Source organism: Haliotis rubra, unplaced genomic scaffold (assembly GCF_003918875.1).
Source record: "Haliotis rubra isolate DU_JTF1 unplaced genomic scaffold, ASM391887v1 Scf414, whole genome shotgun sequence".
NCBI lineage: Eukaryota > Metazoa > Mollusca > Gastropoda > Lepetellida > Haliotidae > Haliotis > Haliotis rubra.
In genome coordinates, this window is record NW_025767096.1 from 75,306 (window position 1) to 97,028 (window position 21,723).

General features: G+C 42.6%; 1 protein-coding gene and 1 long non-coding RNA gene across 3 annotated transcripts in view; one reads left to right on the plus strand and one right to left on the minus strand.

The window, feature by feature from the left end:
• Positions 1–1,670, plus strand: LOC124288285. Of its 2 annotated transcripts, XR_006901410.1 has the most exons (6): positions 1–60; positions 139–389; positions 452–515; positions 837–902; positions 999–1,052; positions 1,603–1,658. It is a non-coding gene; the product is annotated as an uncharacterized LOC124288285 (long non-coding RNA). The 2 variants fall into 2 exon arrangements; XR_006901411.1 differs by lacking the exons at positions 139–389; positions 452–515; positions 837–902 and having other exon boundaries at positions 22–60; positions 983–1,052; positions 1,603–1,670.
• Positions 1,586–21,723, minus strand: part of LOC124288284 — a 47,064-nt gene continuing 26,926 nt past the window's right edge. The window contains exons 5-7 of the mRNA XM_046724801.1: positions 19,505–19,581; positions 3,359–3,453; positions 1,586–2,073 (exon numbers count right to left, since the gene is read on the minus strand). Coding sequence (XP_046580757.1) covers positions 1,931–2,073; positions 3,359–3,453; positions 19,505–19,581 — 315 coding nt within the window. The 3' untranslated portion in view covers positions 1,586–1,930. The remainder of the gene's footprint in view (positions 2,074–3,358; positions 3,454–19,504; positions 19,582–21,723) is intronic.

Below are 21,723 nucleotides of genomic sequence, written 5' to 3' on the forward strand. Positions count from 1 at the left end.
GCAGGTGTCTAACCATGATGTCAGAACTGTCTATGGTGTAGGTGTCATAGTATCAGTCAGGTGTTCCAGCAGGTGTCTCAAGATGCAGCTGTCTAACTCTGATGATAGAACTGTCCCTGGTATAGGTGTCAGTCACAGTCAGGTGTTCACATAGGTGTCTCAAGATACAGGTGTCTAACCCTGATGATAGAACTGTCCCTGGTATAGGTGTCAGTCACAGTCAGGTGTCTCAAGATACAGGTGTCTAACTCTGATGTCAGAATTGTCTATGGTGTAAGTGTCAGTCTCAGTCAGGTGTCTCAAGATGCAGGTGTCTAACCCTGATAGAACTGTCCCTGGTATAGGTGTCAGTCACAGTCAGGTGTTCACATAGGTGTCTCAAGATGCAGGTGTCTAACCCTGATGACAACTGGTCCATGGATGTTCCAGCAGGTGTCTCAAGAAGCTGCAGGTGTCTAACCCTGATGACAACTGTCCATGGTGTAGGTGTCAGTCTCAGTCAGATGTTCCAGCAGGTGTCTCAAGCTGCAGGTGTCTAACCCTGATGACAACTGTCCATGGTGTAGGTGTCAGTCTCAGTCAGGTGTCTCAAGATGCAGGTGTCTAACTCTGATGTCAGAATTGTCTATGGTGTAGGTGTCAGTCTCAGTCAGGTGTCTCAAGATGCAGGTGTCTAAGATGATGCAGGTGTCTAACCCTGTCTATGATGTCAGTCTCAGTCAGGTGTTCCAGCAGGTGTCTCAAGATGCAGGTGTCTAACCCTGATGATAGAATTCAGGTGTCAGGTAGGTGTCACAGTCTCAGTCAGATGTTCCAGCAGGTGTCTCAAGATGCAGGTGTCTAACCCTGATGACAACTGTCCATGGTGTAGGTGTCACAGTCTCAGTCAGATGTTCCAGCAGGTGTCTCAAGCTGCAGGTGTCTAACCCTGATGACAACTGTCCATGGTGTAGGTGTCAGTCTCAGTCAGATGTTCCAGCAGGTGTCTCAAGTTGCAGGTGTCTAACCCTGATGACAGAACTGTCCATGGTGTAGGTGTCAGTCTCAGTCAGGTGTCTCAAGTTGCAGGTGTCTAACCCTGATGACAGAACTGTCTATGGTGTAGGTGTCATAGTCTCAGTCAGGTGTCTCAAGTTGCAGGTGTCTAACCCTGATGACAGAACTGTCCATGGTGTAGGTGTCACAGTCTCAGTCAGATGTTCCAGCAGGTGTCTCAAGCTGCAGGTGTCTAACTCTGATGACAGAACTGTCCATGGTGTAGGTGTCAGTCTCAGTCAGATGTTCCAGCAGGTGTCTCAAGTTCCAGGTGTCTAACTCTGATGACAGAACTGTCCATGGTGTAGGTGTCACAGTCTCAGTCAGATGTTCCAGCAGGTGTCTCAAGCTGCAGGTGTCTAACCCTGATGACAGAACTGTCCATGGTGTAGGTGTCACAGTCTCAGTCAGATGTTCCAGCAGGTGTCTCAAGCTGCAGGTGTCTAACCTGTAGATGACAGAACTGTCCATGGTGTAGTCTCAGTCTAGGTGTTAACCAGCAGGTGTCTCAAGTCTGCAGGTGTCTAACAGAACTGTCCATGGTGTAGGTGTCACAGTCTCAGTCAGATGTTCCAGCAGGTGTCTCAAGCTGCAGGTGTCTAACTCTGATGACAGAACTGTCCATGGTGTAGGTGTCACAGTCTCAGTCAGATGTTCCAGCAGGTGTCTCAAGCTGCAGGTGTCTAACTCTGATGACAGAACTGTCCATGGTGTAGGTGTCACAGTCTCAGTCAGATGTTCCAGCAGGTGTCTCAAGCTGCAGGTGTCTAGCCCTGATGACAGAACTGTCCATGGTGTAGGTGTCACAGTCTCAGTCAGATGTTCCAGCAGGTGTCTCAAGCTGCAGGTGTCTAACTCTGATGACAGAACTGTCCATGGTGTAGGTGTCACAGTCTCAGTCAGATGTTCCAGCAGGTGTCTCAAGCTGCAGGTGTCGAACTCTGATGACAGAACTGTCCATGGTGTAGGTGACACACAGCTTTGCTCCATCCGTCACTGGGGTGCTCAACAAAAAATCCATTGGAGAGTCTTTGCAGGCTACAACAAAATATATAGGTTTGAGAATTTCCATAGAAACAGTGTCTCAAGGCTATGTAGCTAATAGTGTTTGCAAGAATATGGAACTAAGTTACAATATATCTGTAAAGGCAAAAGTTGATGCCAACACATGCAGAGGTGGTCAAACTGTTCTCATTGATCCACCTCTGTGGCCAGGTCAAGTACAGGCTGTAGGGGTTGCTGGCTGGAACCTGTGTCGGAGGTAGTGGTGGTCCGATTAATTGAAATAATCGAAGATTGGTCGCAGTGACTAAACGACCAAGCAATCGATCATGTTTTCTCATAATCAAACACAAACAATTCTGGAACACTTGTTTGCATTAACAATATTTGGTCTGTTACATTTCATGACCACTACAAGCTCGTTCCAAGTCATGGTTGAATTTATCTTCAAGACTCCAAGAAATTAATGTTCCTAACCTACTAGTCATCCTTCAAAGATGTGAAATTTGCCAATGCCTTTTGTGCAATTTGCAAAAACACCAAAGAACTACAGGGTTTTTTCTTTATTTTTTTTGTCCATTAACAAAAATAATCAGGAAAATTTCATAAATGACGCTAACCAATTATTTTTGATGATTGATCGGTTGTAATGAACCAATCATCAATTATGAGATTTTGACCAATTCCCAGCACTAGTTGGAGGTGCATAGTTGTCTGGCCTTTTGAAGTGGACATTGCTGGACAATTACCCAAATATGTCATGTTTCTTACAAATTTATGCTCTTTGAACAACAACTACTTCGTTGCATTTCTTCAACTACTTTAACACCTTTTTTCTCTTGTTCAATCCCAAAGATTCATTTACAAAATTACCAATGATAAAATTGCATGTCACCCTAGCTTATATAGTACTAATACCCCATTATTGACTATATGAGCCTTGATGCTTGTTTTTAGAGTTACAAGCCCCTCTGTCTTATCTCTAGGTAATATTTCATTTTCATCCAATGAGAGCAACATCCATGTAAAGTATCACAGCATATTTCACAGAGATAAACACTGAGGGTTATTACTGGACCCATGCAAATTCTGGGTAAGAATACAGGTCCCCAGCAATCTCTGCTGCTTATAAGAGGTGACTCTATGGATTGACTTGGTTGACAGCAGGTCACTTTGTCTTGTGTGGACTGCTGCTCATGATATCAATCACTGACTCAATTAACCACAATCATATTGCTGCCTTCAGTGTTTAACAACAAACAAATGTCCAGGGATTGAATGTTTAACAGCAGTTAACCTTGGGTTGACAGGGTAACATTACCTTGAACATGGTTGACAGACAGGTGGAACTGTGTGGCCAAGGAGTGGACAGCCTTGACGCCATTCCCAGCTGACATCACCAGACTGCAGGATCTACTGCAACAGACAGGTGCTTGTTTTAGATGTGTGTACGTCAGTCAAGCAGGTGCTTGTTTTAGATGTGTGTACGTCAGTCAAGCAGGTGCTTGTTTTAGATGTGTGTACGTCAGTCAAGCAGGTGCTTGCTTAGTCAGTCGGGGTGCTAGCAGGTGCTTGTTTTAGATGTGTGTACGTCAGTCAAGCAGGTGCTTGTTTTAGATGTGTGTACGTCAGTCAAGCAGGTGCTTGTTTTAGATGTGTGTTAGTCAGTCAAGCAGGTGCTTGTTTTAGATGTGTGTTAATCAGGTAGGTGTTTCATGTGTATTAGTCAGTGTTCAGCTCAGTTTAGTTGCGTGGGTTAGTGAACAAGCCTGAATTGTGAAATGACAGTGAACTTAGTTACAGTAAAACCTGTCAACAGTAAAAAATTAATCTCTTGGAACCATGAATTCTAGACCGTTATTGGATAATTCCTCTGATACATTCCCTGCAGGAACAATACAGCAACATCAACTGACACAATACATGGAGTCAGCAGAGTTTGAAGATGTTGTTGCCCTGTGTTGGCTATTGAAAACAAAAGAAGCACTTGTAAAATCCCAGTAGGAAAACATTTCACATCAAACAGCATTTTGAGATGAATAATGTGTCCATCAAAGGACTCCTAGCATGAGAGTTAATCAACAGAATATTCAAACTTTCAGAATGTTTTGCTGAGCTTTGATCATTCAACCCTGGTCCAAATTGTAATAACGATAATCACAAATTCCAATACACCATGACAAACAAAAACATTAATGTCCTCTTTTGAAGCTTTCTCCTCTTCTTTTAATACCAAAGAAGGAATATAGAAATCTCATAATACAATGCCTTGATTGAAAAACATCAAACTTAATATATCCATAAAGTTTATAAAAACAAGGGAGATAACCTCTGAGTGACTAAATGTCAATTTCAATGCACAGACAAAATGAGACCTATATCTTCCGCCTAAAACTCGAAGCATAATGCAAAGATAAACACTGAATGAATACCACTAATACATAACAATAGGGAGAAATGCATGAGATTGCCTTCATTTAATGCAGATGATCAAGATTCTGCAGTTGTCCTTTCTTTCAAAGAAACAATATGATCAGAAAATGTGCATTCCACTGACACTGGGATTTCTTAATAGCCACAATTTGCCTCATGATGTGCCATAAAATATCTGATATGAATAAATTCCTTTTAGGAGGTCTCTAATTATCTATAAAAGAGAGACTTTGTGAACATCAAAGCACTGTGGACTGACTTGAGTTGACACTGTCACCCACACCCTCCAATCAATAATTGGACTGACCAGATATTGGAGGAGTTCATTATGCTGTTAGAGGGTAGGTGTGTGAAAGTTATATTGAGATGAATGAGTCATCCTTTTGCCCAGAAGCTGCCCAGTTGGACACCAAAATGTCCAGTTACCATAGCAACCCATGCTACCTGGTCCGTCACATGCCAGTATCAATAGCTCTGATTGGTCAATTATGATCTTGACTGACGGATGATTGGTTAAGTGACAAGTATGATGTGACAAGTCAATTGACAACAACTGAGAATAATCAAAACAATTAGAAGCAGAACAGTGGAGAAAACACTTTTCTTGCAGCTATTAAACATGGCACCTATAACTACCTTTGCTGCATCTAATGTAGGATTTTGACCATACAGCATAATTATACATGATTATTACATTGTGGGAAATCATAAACCGTGTAAATAACACAACATAAATAGCATATGATTAGCACTGGCCTCAAATAGAATTTCTTTCCTGATGTCATTTATGCATGCTTCACAAATTTCCTTTACAAATCTGCCAGTGACAAATGACAAAATGAAAACAAAATGTTTTCAAGTATATTTGGATTTTACTAATTTTCTTTAGAAAAGCACTCATACATGTTAAAAAAATGCATATATAACTAATACACTTTCTACACATCAAACAGTTAACAAAAACAAGCCAGGATCATAATGCCAACAAATTCATTCATTCATTCCAGAAATCAGTAATGTTCTGCACAACTGTATGAGGAACACGACATTTTATGCATGACGTCATGGTAGAATTCATGACCTCATGCTTCCATGGCAACTGAACCTCCATTTCCACTGAATGTGGAGAAAAGAACAAATCAAAGTTTACCTTTGAAATATTTACCAAACTTAATACATTATGTATGTGGCATCCATTTCACCAAGCCAAACGCTACGCGATTTTACATTTGGTATTGAGATTATACAGTGCATAACAAATGTATACATATCCTTTGGATAGCCAATAAATATTTTAGGAATTAGGGTTGTATTGTAAGTACTCATTTAAATCTTTGAAATATGTCAAAGTCCTGGTTTGCAGTGACAGATGTCATATACTAAGGACTTCAAAAATGCATTTGGAATCTTTCTGTGCAAAATCCATTCAGGTTAAATGTGAGCGCATGGACTTTGCCAAGGGTCTGCTATAATTCTGTTGATACCATTCTGTTTGGTTTGTTGTGTAACAAAGCACTCAGGAAATAAATCTGGACCAGACAATCCAGGGATTGACATCATGAGCATCAATCCACTTAACTGGGAAACGGTGACTTGTATCAACTAATTCAGCAATACCCGATCCCATTATTTGGCCCTTATGACAAGCACAGGTTGCTGGAGACAATTCTATGTGGTACTAGAGTTTTTGACATTGGTCATGAAATATATGAGGCTGCTGAGTGAGTGAGTGAGTTTAGTTTTATGTCGCACTCAGCAATAGTCCAGCTATATGGTGGCGGTCTGTAAATAATCGAGTGATCAACAGCATGAGCATCGATCTACGCAACTGGGATATGATCACAATGTTAACCAAGTCAGCGAGTCTGACCACCAGGTCCTGTTAGTCACCTCTTACTGACAAGCATTGGTTACTGCAGATCAATTCTAATATGGGGGTGCTGAAACACAGTTAAAAAACCACGGAAAACTTCACATGGCTATAGTCATTATGTTTTGGTTTTGATGTATTTTAGTCATATTGTTGAATGCACATTTCCAGAAGCTTTCCTTACATCTGTAATGTACCCTAGGGCTCCTTTTCAATATAAATGGGCTTGTTTGTTACTATCAACATTATATATATTCAGAGACTAAGCCTTAGTCTAATCTGTAATGTATGGTATGGGTTTCATAGGGGTCATGTGACCAGCCCCTATAGCATTATGGTCAGAATGAACCAGGTTAGGACCTGCACAGGAAATGCTGGGAAAAATCCATGTGATTTTGAGTTTCAAATCCATTTAACAATGTTTCTTTTACCATAAAAAAAATACCCCACATGCAGCACACTCACCAAACTCTTTTCCAATCAAATTTAAGTATAACAGTTTGAATGTATGAAAGACAAACTCATCCATAAAATTTAACAGTTTGTATAGTCAGTACCGGAAGAGGAATATTGCTTATTTTCTGCTCTGTTTGTTCACAGTTTAAAAACATATTTTTATTTTATATCCATATGTATAGGTAAGATGGCTCCACTGTGCTTTAATATATACTTGGTCTGGTTAACAACACAAGACATCATAGAGAACATCCACTATGAGTGAGTGAGTGAGTGAGTGAGTATGCATCTGAGGCTACAGGTCACTGACAAAGCTTGATGATTCAGGAGGCTGAACGTGCAGGGGAGGACAGGGGAAGTAAATGTTTGTAACACCCCAAGTTTTAACTTGTTATTGGAATCCTAGGGGTACCAAAATGATTCATAGTCAATAATAACCCCACAGAGAGGGAAGGGGGAGGAAGAGAAGGGTGGTGTGTGTGTGTGTGTGTGTGTGTGTGTGTGTTTGAGGGTTGAGTTCTACAGCGTTTTTAGCAATATCACAGCGGGGGACACCAGAAGTGGGCTTCCAAAATTTAATGCAGAATATTATAAGTAAAGGACTATCTTCGTTAATGTATATGTAGAGTCCAAGACTGTTATTGACTCTGTTATTGACCACCTCCTAAAATATCTGGAAGTATAACACACTCTCTTCAGTGGATCGGAGGTAACATTTTTTAGTCACGATTACATTCAGTATGAAACAAAAAGTCATTTGGACACTTTTCTCTCCCTTAAAATGGTAACATCAGAAAACTTTTCCCCATTTTCATTTCAAACAGTAGATGTTCACAGTAGAATTCTTTTGTCTGACAACATTAGTCATCAACTTGTTTGTGTTATCTCGGTGACAAATGAACATGATGTTATAGGCTTTGATTCAGCTGAGGCAGATAGTTACTTGACAGTACCACTGTATGACAGAACAAATATCTCATGACATAACTTCTCAAATAAGATAACAAGATGAAACACGACTTCATCAAACTTTCGAGTGGAGTAGTAGTTATTTGCTTAATTTAACGTTGCACGCACAACTAAGGTATTTCGTCGACTGGCAATTTTTGAGTGGAGCGGGGTGAAGAGGAGCGGTGTGGCGCTGTGTGGAGCAGGGGGGAGAGAAGCTGTGTGGAGCAGAGCGGTGTTTTGTGGAGCGGAGCAGCATTGAATAGAGAGTAGTGGAGCGGAGAAGAAGGCAGTGGAGGAAGAGAAGAGCAGCGTGGAGGGGTGTAGGATAGTGGAGAGGAGTGGAGCAGCGTGGAGAGGGGTGTAGGATAGTGGAGCAGCGTGGAGCAGCGTGGAGAGGGTGTAGGATAGTGGTGTGTGTGAAGGAGGAGCGGTGTGGAGCAGCAGATGGAGAAGAAAGTGGCGGAACAGTGTGCAGTGGTGTAAAGAGGTGGATGTGGGACTGGAGTGTGGAGCAGAGCAGACTCGAGTAGAGAGGAGGCGGAACAGTGTGCAGTGGTGTAAAGAGGAGTGGAGTGGTGTGGACTGGAGTGAGGGGAGCAGAGCAGAGTGGAGCAGAGTGGTGTGCAGTGGTGTGTGTACTGAGTCAGAGTGGAGCAGAGCAGACTGCAGTGGTGAAAGAGGAGCCGAACAGTGTGCAGTGGTGTGGACTGGCAGCCGAGGAGCAGAGCAGAGTAGAGAGGAGTGGAGTGGTGTGCAGTGGTGTGGACTGGAGTCGCGTGGAGCAGAGCAGACTCGAGTAGAGAGGAGCGGAACAGTGTGCAGTGGTGTGGACTGGAGCGGCAGGGAGCAGAGCAGAGTAGAGTAGAGGAGTGGAGTGGTGTGCAGTGGTGTGGACTGGAGCGGCGTGGAGCAGAGCAGACTCGAGTAGAGAGGAGTGGAACAGTGTGCAGTGGTGTGGAGCAGAGCAGACTCGAGTAGAGAGGAGTGAAACAGTGTGCAGTGGTGTGGACTGGAGCTGGCAGCTTCAGCAGTACATTAGCTACATGAGATCCATAATTCATATGATTCATACAGCGAAGTTTTTGAGAAGTAACCAGGCAAACTATATATAGATATATTTGTATCACAACATTGACTTTTAAATACATGAGGGAAACAAAAATCCATTTTTATGGTTGAAGAGTCATTACGAAATAACATAAACTATCGACTGCAAGAGCACTTGTACAAACAAAACAATTATCTTCTAAACTTGCAGTGAATCCCAGTCTTAATGTGTAATTGCATTACCTGTGAGAGATATTCCCACAGTGGTGCTGTATGACTAACAACTAATCCAATCTATTGGAGGTAATCATGTTAGTCTCCAGACAACTAGCTCCATGTATCCAGCAGGGAAGGTGAACAGCTGCTGCATCAGGTGAAGTAAGTCCTGCCCACAAGCTGTGAGTCAGCAACATGTCAATGACATAATACCAATAAAATGAACTCATATGTATATTGAAGTTTCCCTGGCAATATCATGAGTTTGTTGAAATTTCCCCAAAATATCTTCAAAATTTTGCTGCAATTCCTCATGAAAATAACTTCAAGTGAGAGATACAGTGGGGAAAATATGTCCATTACAGTTTCCTGGTAAAATATCATTAAAAGTATGTAGTGGTTTTCCAGGAAAATATCTTCAAAAGTATGTAGCGGGTTTCCAGGTAAAATATCATTAAAAGTATGTATCGGTTTTCCAGGAAAATATCATCAAACGTATATAGTGGTTTTCCAGGAAAATATCTTCAAAAGTATGTATGTATCATCAAAAGCGGGTTTCAGGTAAAATATCATTAAAAGTATGTAGCAGGAAAAAATATCATCAAAAAGTATGTAGCGGTTTCCAGGTAAAATATCATTAAAAGTATGTAGCGGGTTTCCAGGTAAAATATCATTAAAAGTATGTAGCGGGTTTCAAAATCAAAAGTATGTAGCGGGTTCCAGGAAAATATCTTCAAAAGTATGGTTTCCAGGAAAATAAAATATCATATCAAAAAGTATGTAGCGGGTTTCCAGGTAAAATATCATTAAAAGTATGTAGCGGGTTTCCAGGTAAAATATCATCAAAAGTATGTAGCGGGTTTCCAGGAAAATATCATCAAAAGTATGTAGCGGGTTTCCAGGAAAATATCTTCAAAAGTATGTAGCAGGTTTCCAGGAAAATATCATCAAAAGTATGTAGCGGTTTTCCAGGAAAATATCATCAAAAGTATGTAGCAGGTTTCCTGGTAAAATATCATTAAAAGTATGTAGCGGGTTTCCAGGAAAATATCATCAAAAGTATGTAGCGGGTTTCCAGGTAAAATATCATCAAAAGTATGTGTCGGTTTTCCAGGTAAAATATCATCAAAAGTATGTAGCGGGTTTCCAGGAAAATATCTTCAAAAGTATGTAGCGGGTTTCCAGGAAAATATCTTCAAGTGTATGTAGCAGGTTCCCAGGAATATATCATCAAAAGTATGTAGCGGTTTTCCAGGTAAAATATCTTCAAAAGTATGTAGCGGTTTTCCAGGTAAAATATCATCAAAAGTATGTAGCGGGTTTCCAGGTAAAATATCATCAAAAGTATGTAGCGGTTTTCCAGGTAAAATATCATCAAAAGTATGTAGCGGGTTTCCAGGTAAAATATACTGAGAGAAACAAATAAAGGAGCACAGAAAAATTCCTGCGTTCCTTAAATAATGTCCAGCTTTCATCACCACAGCGCTAAACTGGAAAATATTAAAGGAACGCTCGAATTTTCCTGTGATCCTTTATTTGTTTCTCTCAGTATATAATCAAAAGTATGTAGTGGTTTTGCAGGTGAAATATCATCAAAGGTATGTACTGGTTTTCCTGGACAATTTCAAGAGTTTCCTGCAGTTTTCTGGGATAAGATCATGAAGAATATCTTGCAGACTTTCTGTTTAAGTGATGATTAGTGAATGAGTGAAGCGCTAATTTAAATTACCTCATCTTGATTTAGGTCATAGTTATCAGCACTAAAAACTCATTATTGATATTTATGTCTTTAAGGTAGACTTTAAACTGTTGCGTATGCTGGGGTGCTCACTACCATAAGGAATATTTTCTACTGAGTTGCTTCCAAGTGAGCTTTAGTCATGCCCCATTGTCCAGCATAAACATTCGGGTTTTGACGTCTGCTCTTCCGCTACTGGACAAGAGGAAACTAAGACAAGCACAAATGTACATTCCAATCAATGGTTTCAATCAAATCTGAGATTGCAAAATTACAAAGCACAGCAGCCATACCGGTATTTAGTCCACTTTTCAGAACATTTATCAGGTTTCAAGTGTAATGGTATATGTAGATGTCTTTCATTATGGCCATTTTACACCTTTGACCTTTAACTAATCCCCTTCTTCGAACCTGAACCTTTTGATAGAGCGATTATAACACAAGACGTTTTTGTAATCGACTGCCATACTGACTTTGATGTGTGTTTTGTTAACATTCTGGCAGTTTTTGTTTGTTTCATGATGTGTAATATGACATGAGGTACTAAAATTATACCAAGTATACAGAAAGTAGAAAAGAAATCACTGGCTCACTTAATTTTCAATTGATTTATAAAGAGCACAGCCACTGTGCTATTTGTGGAAGTGGTTATCTGGTGTGGTGAAGTGAAATGGGGTGATCACATGATTATGTAATTTTCTGAATAAAATTGATATTTTATACTTATCCTGACTCATGCTTAATGCTTGTCTCCTTCCTCTTGCGGATATCAGTGGAACACCTGTATCTCCTATTGAAGCTCCCTTCAATAAAGAACAGACGTAAATTCACTCCTCCAAAGAGTTATCTCCCCAGCCGTTTAGGCGGGAAACTGTGTCGCCACCGTCCCCACATGCCTCACTCTCTCCTGATTATGAGCTCGACACTTGAATTTCCAGGGAAATCCAAAGTGTCTAGTGGGGAGGCTGGGTGGGCTTACCTCATGAGTCAGGATAAGTATAAAATATCAATTTTATTCAGAAAATTACATATTTTTCCTTATCCTGACTCATGGTTAATGCTTGTAGAATCCGACGGAGAAGGTGGCGGGCAAGCTACTTTGGATTTCATGTAGTGATTTACGTCTCTATACCCCCCTATGGGAACTTCGTGTTGGCACTGTCTGCTGCTGCTGCGACCCTGTCCTTCCAGCTGCCTTAGATGGGGGGACCACAATAGTTAACTTTTGGTCCTTTCTTCTGTTAACATTTTATGTGGATTTTGCGACTCCATCTCTTGATGCAAGCACCAAGTGGAGAAGCGACCCTTCCTGTACAAGTATCCTTACAAGTACTGGGTCATATTACTTATGCTAGTCTGTATTAGACGTGCATATAGACTTAAAGCAAAACTCTCCAGGCTTTGTAAGTCATGAGATGAAAGGGGCGAGACTCCGTCTCAGCGCCTTTGTGGGACTGTCAATTGTTGTGCTACAACAAGTGAGCCGAAATGGTGAATGCCAGAGCCGTCCTCAGTGGCGACTTCCCTTTCAGGTAGTGGTTGGCAAACATCCTGTCCCATTTCCAGAAGCAGCCCTCCATTATCGTACTGATAGAGCGATTCCCATGTAGAGCGAGCGTTGACGCCAGAGCTCTAACTGCATGTGGGTTGGAGACTCTTGGAGGATCAAGTCCTGCTGCTTTGTAGGCCTGTAGTATGACAGTTCTGATCCAGCTTGAAATCTTAGTGCGGCAGACCTCCGTCTGTGTCGCTGTCTAGATCGAGACGGAAAGACACTTGAATTTCCGTCACCTTGACCTGGATCTTTGTGGTCCAAGGACTGATGATAGTGTTGGGACGTGGAACTGTCTGTCTGGATGACCTGGCAGTTGATTCTTTGCTATGAAGTCCCATCTCAGTCCCATATGCACGATGTTCTCTGTAATGGTTCTTAGATCTCACTAGTGAGATGTCGTAGAATGATGTTGTAGAACTACGTTGAGGTCCCACACCGGAGCTTTAAATCTCTGATGTTGGTCCTCCAAATAAAAGGGTGTAGTAAGGCCAGTAACTCTGGTACTTTTGTCAGTTGCACTCGTCCTCATGGCGATAACTGAGAACAATGCCGCTAGGTATGTTGAGAGTGTTGACCCTTTTAACCGCTTTCTTTGTCTAGGTGACAAAGGTAGTCCGCCACTTGTGGATGTGTCACTATCATGGTTATGAAGTCGATCCTCGAAATGTATCATTTGTCTCAAAGTGTCACTACTTGTCGTCAGACAAGTTGCGTGAAGACTTGTGTAAAGCTAGTGTGACTGCTTTCGCTGCCCTGGCGAAATATCCTCTCTTTGTTCAAGCATGCCTTGATACAGACCATACGTGGAGCCGGAACACCTCTGGGTTGCCGTGCGCCTGCTTTGTGTGAGGATGTACTAGTAGATTCGTACACTCTGGTAGTTGCAGTTGAGGCAGTCCTAGGTCTTGTATGAGAATAGGGGACCATATTCTCGCTGGCCAAAAAGGCGTGCCCCAAGTAGTTGTGGGTCTCTCGCCTGACTGATTTCTGCAATACCCTTGGTATTAGAGCTGGTGGAGCAAACGCGTAAGCATTTAGTCCTAGCCAGGAAATGCTTAGCGTGTCCGTTGCCCAGGCCTGTGGATCTGGTATTGGTGAGACGAAGGTTATCAGTTGACCCTTGTGGCGAAGAGGTCTATTAATGGTGCTACCATCTCTTGTATGATCTGCTTGAAGATCTCTGAATGTAGCCTCCAGTCCGTTGAGAATGGCTGCGTTGGACAAGATAGTGCATCTGCTATCACATTCTTGGTCTTGGAATGTGGCATACTCTGATGTGGACATTCAGGCTGACTGTTATGCTGACCAGCTGAAAGCAGAGGTCCAGAAGGTTCGCCGACTTTGTTGATCCTTCTGTAGATGTAGACCGTCACTGTGGAGGTGATTGTATGTACCGTCAGATGAGCATTCTTCAAAATGCTGATCCAGTGGAGTATGTCGTTTATCACTGCTTTCATTTCCAGCATGTGGAAGTGCAGATCTACACTGCTATGGTCCATATCCCAGCTGACACATTGTTGTCGAGGTGTGCTCCCCAATCTTGGAGAGATGCGTCCACATGGAGATGCATCTTGTATTCCAGCTCTGCTAACTAGGTGTGTCTGCGACCCTCCTATCTCTGAGTCCACCATATTAAATATGGATTTAATCTGTCCGAGAGTCCGAAGGGGTCCGGATTGTCCAGTTGTACATTCACGAATACCTGTAGTGGGGCTAGTTGTAGACTCCCTTTGCGTGTCATGTCTTGTGCTGACGTGGAAAGAAACAACAGACTCAGCCACTTCGTAGTAATAACGGAGAAAGTAGTGCTTGAGATACAAAGACTTGTATCTATATCCTACGATCTTCAAACCCTTGCTGTGTCCGTAAGGGAAATGAAGCGATGTCCGACTCTGTGATTGCCATCGTTGGGAAGTCTATATATAGTCGTCTGGCTGCCGCCACCTTAGTCCGGGCCAACGTATGTTGCTGCAAGTCGTCTGAAGAATCGTCTTCAATGATGACAGGGGAGGTCTCTAACCCCATGAAGGCAGCCAAATCACGTAGGTCCCGTCTAACTGGACTGAGGCGATCCTCGCTCGCTGACATGTTGTTGTCACTTGTAACCCATTTCTTGACCTGTGAACTACGTCTGACCTCTGCGCAGGGCGTTGTCTCTCGTGGTCCAATCAAAATAAAGCATTTTGATTCCTTAGGCTAGCCGCGCTGTGACGTCACCGGTGTAGCAGGAAAAAGGTCCTTGTAGAATCTAGTGCCGCCGTTGATATCTGATCAATTGTCGGTCTTGTCCGTAGCCTTCCGAAGTTACACGAGTGACCACGTGTATCGAGGGTTGAATTGTAAACGCCCGAAATATCGATGTGGGTAGGCTGTTTTCCTGGTTGCTGTGACTTTTACTTCAGTCTTGAAGATAATGCCGTCGCCCTTTATACAGAGGATCAACTGAAATCTTCACGTTGTCAGCTTGTAGACTGCATACATCAATGAAGCGTCGTAATTGTAGAATTAATGTTGAACTTCTTGTAAATTCTGCTCAGGGAATCGTTGACGAGTATGTATTTTCCTAGCCGTAGCAAGGCTGCTGTTGAACCCCGCTAGTGAGAATATCTGCAGATCTGTACGAAAGTGAGGATCTTTATATGGCCATGCGTCTTCTCATGTAGATATATCAATCTATGTGAATCTTGGATTCAGTCTGAAGATCCGTGCCAGTGATGAATTCGGACAAGAGTACCCCTCTTGAACTGTATTACATGTCCTTCAGTCTGTGTACCGACGACGATCTTTCCCTTCTAGGGTGACGATACCTCGTGTCCTGGTTGAATAACCTTGAAGATCTGCGTAGCGATCTGCGTTGTGGTTGGCGTGGTGTGACTGTATGGCGCCTTGTGTAGGTAGGTAATCGTCTCGTAGTGCAGGATTGCCTTCCTGGCAATACATTCCGAAATGGTGATTCCCGTGATGATCTGCTAGGCGACGTTGATGCCCTTGATGTAGGTAGTCGGCCTGAAGATCCTTTATTAGGTTCATCATCTGCTGACAGTCTCTGAAATTAGCGCCGTCGGTGATGGTATGTAGCATTCTGTTGAGAATCTCAGTACTGCGACGTCTCTGCGTTGTAGATGGCCTGCGGGAATGCCTTCGCGCAGGCTTGACAGCATTGAGAGACTAAGTACTGCAATGTCTCTGCTTCGCTGGGGATCTGCGTGGAGACATGCGTGACGACCTGTGTGGAGACCTGCGTGAAGACCTTCGTGGAGACCTGCGCGGAGACCTGCGTGGAGATCGGCGTGGAGATCGGCGTTGGGAGTGGCCCGGCGAACTGCGTCTGTAGGGTGACCTGCGCGGAGATGAGCGACTGTGAGTTCGCGGATGTCTCGGCGAATCCCTCGACGATCTGCATGATGTGGAGGCTGTCTTGGATACTGTATCTGAAGTCCTTCAGATCAGCTGATTCCGCATCTGGGGGAATGGCGACTAGTCCTTCGTGAATGCCTTCGCGAACGCTGATTGTCCAATTCTGTATCCGGGGATGGGTGATTCCTCCTTCGCGAATGCCTTCACGAACGCTGAATATCTGATTCCCGCACCTGGGGAATGACGACTGGTCCCTCGCGAACGCTGGACGTCTGATCCGGGGATGGGTGATTCCTCCTTCGCGAATGCCTTCGCGAACGTTGAACATCTGATTCCGCATCTGGGGAATGGTGACTGGTCCTTCGCGAACGCCTGCGCGAACGCTAGTCGTCTGATGCTGTATCCGGTGATGGACGAATCCTCCTTCGCCAATGCCTTCGCGAATGCTGATCGTCCGATGAACGTCCGAGTCCGCTGTAGGGGATGGTTGAGTCGACCTTCGCGCAGGCTGATCCGGGAGTGTAGTTCTGCTGGCAGAAGTCACGTTGATGGAGGGTCCCTCAGAGCTGACGTCTGCGTTGGAGCCTTCGCGAAGGCTCGGGACCTGAGCTGGCTGTGAATTCTTTTCCAGGCCGTAACACTGCTCCATCATCTCCATGACTGCATGAAGTCGCCCGGTTTGAAGGTCTGCGGTGGTACTGGCGCTGCCCTTTCTGCGGTGATAGCGATGGGGCCACTGGACGGTCATCTGTTGTCAACGTTGATACCTCGGGTTGAGGAGAGATCTGCACTGAAGTCACCGTAGCTGAGACCGGTCGTTGCTTGGGATGAACCTCTGGGATGATTATCGGTTGATCATCGTAGAGTCCCTGTTCTGTCATCGGGACAATCTCAGTAGAGAAAGTCCTTGTAGTCTGCGCAGACGTCCCCGTAGAGTTGGTCGTCATCTGAGGGGTGTGTAGCCTTCTCTGGGTAGAGGATGGCTTCTATTCAACGTCTGCGAAGATTGTAGAGCTGCCCTCTCTGCGTTGATAGCGATATGGACCAGGGACGATGTCTGTGAGGCTTCATTCTGCGTAGAAGATGGCTTCTTCTTCTACGTCTGCGTTGAGGAGTTGTCCGATGTAGATTCGAAGTAATGGCGGACAACATCCCACACCCATTCTCCGAGGACACCTCCGGCAGGTCACTTGATGGTAGAAAATCGTCTTACAGCAGTAGACAGTTCGTGAGGGACTCAGCCAGTTATCCATGACTTGGACAGTCACCTGGATTTGTCGGTAGTACGTCTAAGTACAGAGAAAAATTATTTATTAAATTGAATTTCTCTTAAATGCTGATAAACATTACAGCTATAGCTGGAAGTACATGTTGTTGTGCCGCTAAGGCACAGTCAATGCGGGTTTAGCAGCAGCGAACCTAAACCTACAACGAAATTAGGTTATCATGAAATGGAAACAACTGAACAAACACGGACAATTCCAAGAATAAATAGTGTTAAATACGATTAAATATCAAACGATATTGTTGAAGGATACTAACTAAACCTCTATAAAAGTAGAATAGAGGAGAATAATTAAGTAATTAAAGGATATAGTGCCGTAAAGAAGACACAGGCGCTCTCACAACCTGCCCACAGGGCAAAGAAGGAGAGAGTGAGGCATGGTGGGACGGTGGCGCCACAGTTTCACGCGTAAACGGTTGGGGAGATAACTCTTGGGAGGAGTGAATTTACGTCTGTTCTTTATTGAAGGGAGCTTCAATAGGAGATACAGGTGTTCCACTGATGTTCGCAAGAGGAAGGAGACAAGCATTAAGCATGAGTCAGGATAAGGAAAAATATTGCGCTTGTATAGGCACATGCATGAATGTGCATGCATCGCTGATTGTCCTAGTCCCAACTTCTGCTGATGTTTCAGTGTCATTCCATCAACATGGTTTAACATGGATCCTCATTCAGATACAGTGTTCCGACTCCAAACCAAGAAGTCCATGATATATTCATCTAATACACATACTTTAATAAAACAGGACAATGAAACCATCAACCTCCTTCTCTCTGAGCAGACATGTGCTCAGATATGGTCTGAAGCACAATCTGGGTTACTTGTAACAAGTGTGCGAAATAGCCACTGGCCTGCCAGCCTGTGGCTAGTAAAAATCCAGTCAGGCCAGTAAACAGTAAATCTCCACACAGGCCCGACTGGCTAGTGACTTTTCATGGGGTTATTTTGGAAATATATTACTCTCTCCACCTTATAACACACAATTAAATCATGCAAGATTATGGCCTGATAAAAATGTTCATCATATTACCAGCTTAATGATGACTTATTCAAGTTATTTGAGCATAAACATAATATTTCAGATATTCAGACATGTGTTTTCTTATTTGTTTCTGATGGTATGTTACCTTTTTGTAATCTTCTACTTAGTTTCTACATTTAAATTTCGGGCTAGTGGATTATTTTGTGGACTAGTAAGTTTCAGGCATAGCTAGCCCTACTGGCTAGCAAAATGTGGCAACTATTTCGCACACTGCTTGTAAGTACACTGACGTACAGCCCAAGGTTATTCTGGGTTGAGCAAACGAGTAATCATTTTTTTTACAATACAGACAATAGTCAATGACCCTACTGCAGGGCTCCAGATAAGGGCCGTATGGGCGTATGTACGGATAAAAAATATGCACGATACGGTAGGATATAATTTAAAACAGTAGCAGATACGCAGCACAGCAATGGTGTACAGTCTTAGAATCATTTACAGACGTATTTATCTGAAAAAAGTATTGTTTTATTGCTTTCTAACTGTTTACAAAAGAGTAGCAATGCTGTGGTGCATATATGAAACAAAACACAAGATCACATACTCCATTAAATTCCATTCAGTACTCCAAATGTACTCTTAAGTTTTTCCAGTACTCCTATATTTAAAAAATAAGGAGTAAGTACTCCTCATGTTGAAAAATTATCTGGAGCCCTGCTACTGTAAACATAGATAACTTGGGGACACTTGTTGCTCAGCTGTCTATGGGACAGTAGTGCGCTGTGAAGAGTTGTGTCCCTTTTGCATGTCTGGAGCCAAAGATTGCAGGTTTGATTCTTAGTTTGCCTGAATAATGTTTCCAGGTATCTCAACACCATGACTCGTGGGTTTAATCAAATAGGATAATGTCTGAGACCTGCAGATTTGGAAGGAGGGAAATGTTTCATCCACTGGTTTCCAAGGATAATTAATCCGCAAATCTTGAAAATAACTAATGATTGTGGCCTTAGTCATGCCATTCCTGAAGTAAGTGAGTGGGTTTGGTTTTATGCCACCAATAGCTTTTAGCAATATTCCAGCAGGGACACCAGAAATGGGTTTCACACATTGTATGCATGTGGGGAATCGAACCACTGACTGACTGACTGACTGACTGAGTTTGGTTTTACGCCGCTTTTAGCAATATTCCAGCAACATCACAAAAGTGACACCATGAAATGGGTTAAACACATTGTGCCCATTTTTCGAAGAACTCCAGTTATTTTTAACATTAGGTACCCCATCGCCCGGAATCGAACCAAGATGTTGGGAGTCAAGCAAATGCTTAAATCACTAGGCTACCCCAATCGCGTGAGTGAATGATCCACACGAAACACAACTTTTATCAGAACTCCAGTTTTTATGCCTCACGTGTCTACCCCCTCGGTGAAATCCACACGAACAGGGATGGTGATTAAGATAGAAACACAATGGAGGCAAACCAAGAATCAAAATGATACTTATAAAACATGTCCCGCCATGATAACGTATGACTGATGACTAATATTACTCACTACGTTGTCTCCATATGACTTACGTTTTCTGTCGGATGTATGCAGCAGCATCTACCACCATCGCCAGCACTGTGGCAGTGTCGTGTTCCACGCCATGTTTCTGTGGTAAAAATAAATAATTAAATGTTTGTTTTATTGAATTTTAAAGCCACATTCAGACTGTCTGACTGACTGAGATTGGTTTTACGGTTTTAGCAATATTAAACATCATTAAATGTTTGGGCTTCACACATTGTAACCACATTCAGAAATATTCCAGCCATTTGACAGCAGTCGGACACTAATCAAGTCTGGACAAGACAAACCAGTGATTAACATCATGAGCACAAGGATTGATGACATGCCGTCAACAAAGTTGCAGAGCCTGACCACCATTTCCATTTAGTTGCCTCTCAGACAAGAATAGATTTCTGGAGACAATGAGTTCAGTTGTAAAGAAAACACTATAGTGTATGAGTGAATGTAAATGGCATTTATACAATAGCGTGTTTTGGTTCAGCATTACCCGGCAACAAAGCTAATGATAAAATTGTCAAAAATGTAACAAGCCAACCTATTATCTATTTTGTTTCTTCGTTTGCAACAGGGAATGTAACAATATTCATAGCTGGGTTATGATGCATGAAAATATTGTGTCCTTTGACACACAAAAGTATGGTTATTTGTATAATTGAGATGATTTAAAATCATAGATTATATGCTACATAAGATACACTTCATGCTTAATAGTGGAGTACCTTCACTGACATCCCCATATCTGGTAGGATTGAAGATTCTGAGCATGTACAACGATATGACATCAGCAAATGTTTTGGAAATTAAGGTGAGGTGAAGTGGGGTTTAACGTTGTACTTAATTAAGAATATTTGACTCATATGATGGCGTGCATGTATGTGTGGCTGCTTGTACAAGCCCAGACTTAAGCTGGTTTTATCATGCTAGCTCACTGGGATACCATGCCACAGATAAGCATGAATACCCCACTCTGACACATTATACTGACTCCGAGCCGACCAGTCCTTGTTCTACCCATCAATGCCGAGCACCAGGCAGGGACCAACAAGTACCATGTTTTAACGTCTTTGGTATGACGCGGCTGGGTATCGAACCTTCTGCTCTCGGGGCAGACGCTCTAACCACTACACCACGGAGGCGGTTTGGAAATAAAGTTAAGTGTGTCATTAATTTGGCACCTCACTGTCCCTGATCTGCACCCCAAATTTATCAGAGATCATGAGATTCCTGGAGTCTAACATACAGTAAATTATGTTTATAATGAACATGCTTATGACGAACTGTAGTTTTTTTGTCCCTGCCACGCGCTCAGCCAGTTGCTGTATATCTTAGTCACAAAGTGTGAAAAACTATGTATTTAACAAACTAATACTTGTTGTTGCTTGGTGTTCATCATAATGTTGTTTACTGCAGATAGTCATGGGAGAGATCCATGAGTCACTTTCTTTACAGTTTCAACTTCGGCCTTCCACGCCTCAGGGGGTTGTTTCTTGTCAGTCACTATTTACTGTTTCAGAATTGATGCCAATCACAGCACTACAAACAATTATTTCATGAACATGTCTGCTCTTATATCTTAAATATGTGTGAATCAAGTCATTTCTAGTTCAGTGATTGATTGATTGATTGATTGATTGATTGAATGAGTGAGTGAGTGAGTAAAGCGATTTTGAACAAAAAACAAGAGTATATTTCTCTCCAGCAAGAAACAGAATGAGTGAATGAGTGAAATTGGCGGATCCAGAGGGGGTGTCTCCTTTCTCCATCTCTCTCATTCTTATTTCTCTCTCAAGTTTAGTAAAAGAGCTTGTCTGTTTAACATCACTAAACCCTAGACACATGGAAATCAAACCTGGACCTTCTGCATGACAACTCATCACTGTAACCACTACACCATCCCTGTCTTCATTAAACAGTGAGTCACGATTCTGAAGTCAACAGATTCATAAGTGATAATTTTCCTTACACTTGCCTACGTAGAATGCACACTCATGCCAAATAAAGGCCTAACAATATTTTATCACAGGTTTATATTTATCACAATGGTTGATTCTATCCTGACTCAGGCCCTTTGTTACATCAACAAACTCATCTTCTATCTCCACTGTACTTTCCACTGAACATAAATAACATTTCATACAGACAACCCTTGTAAGAATTGGACAAAAAGTCGTAATCCCTGTCAATGACTTGAATGGGGCAAGCGAGACACGACAAGACTAGTGTG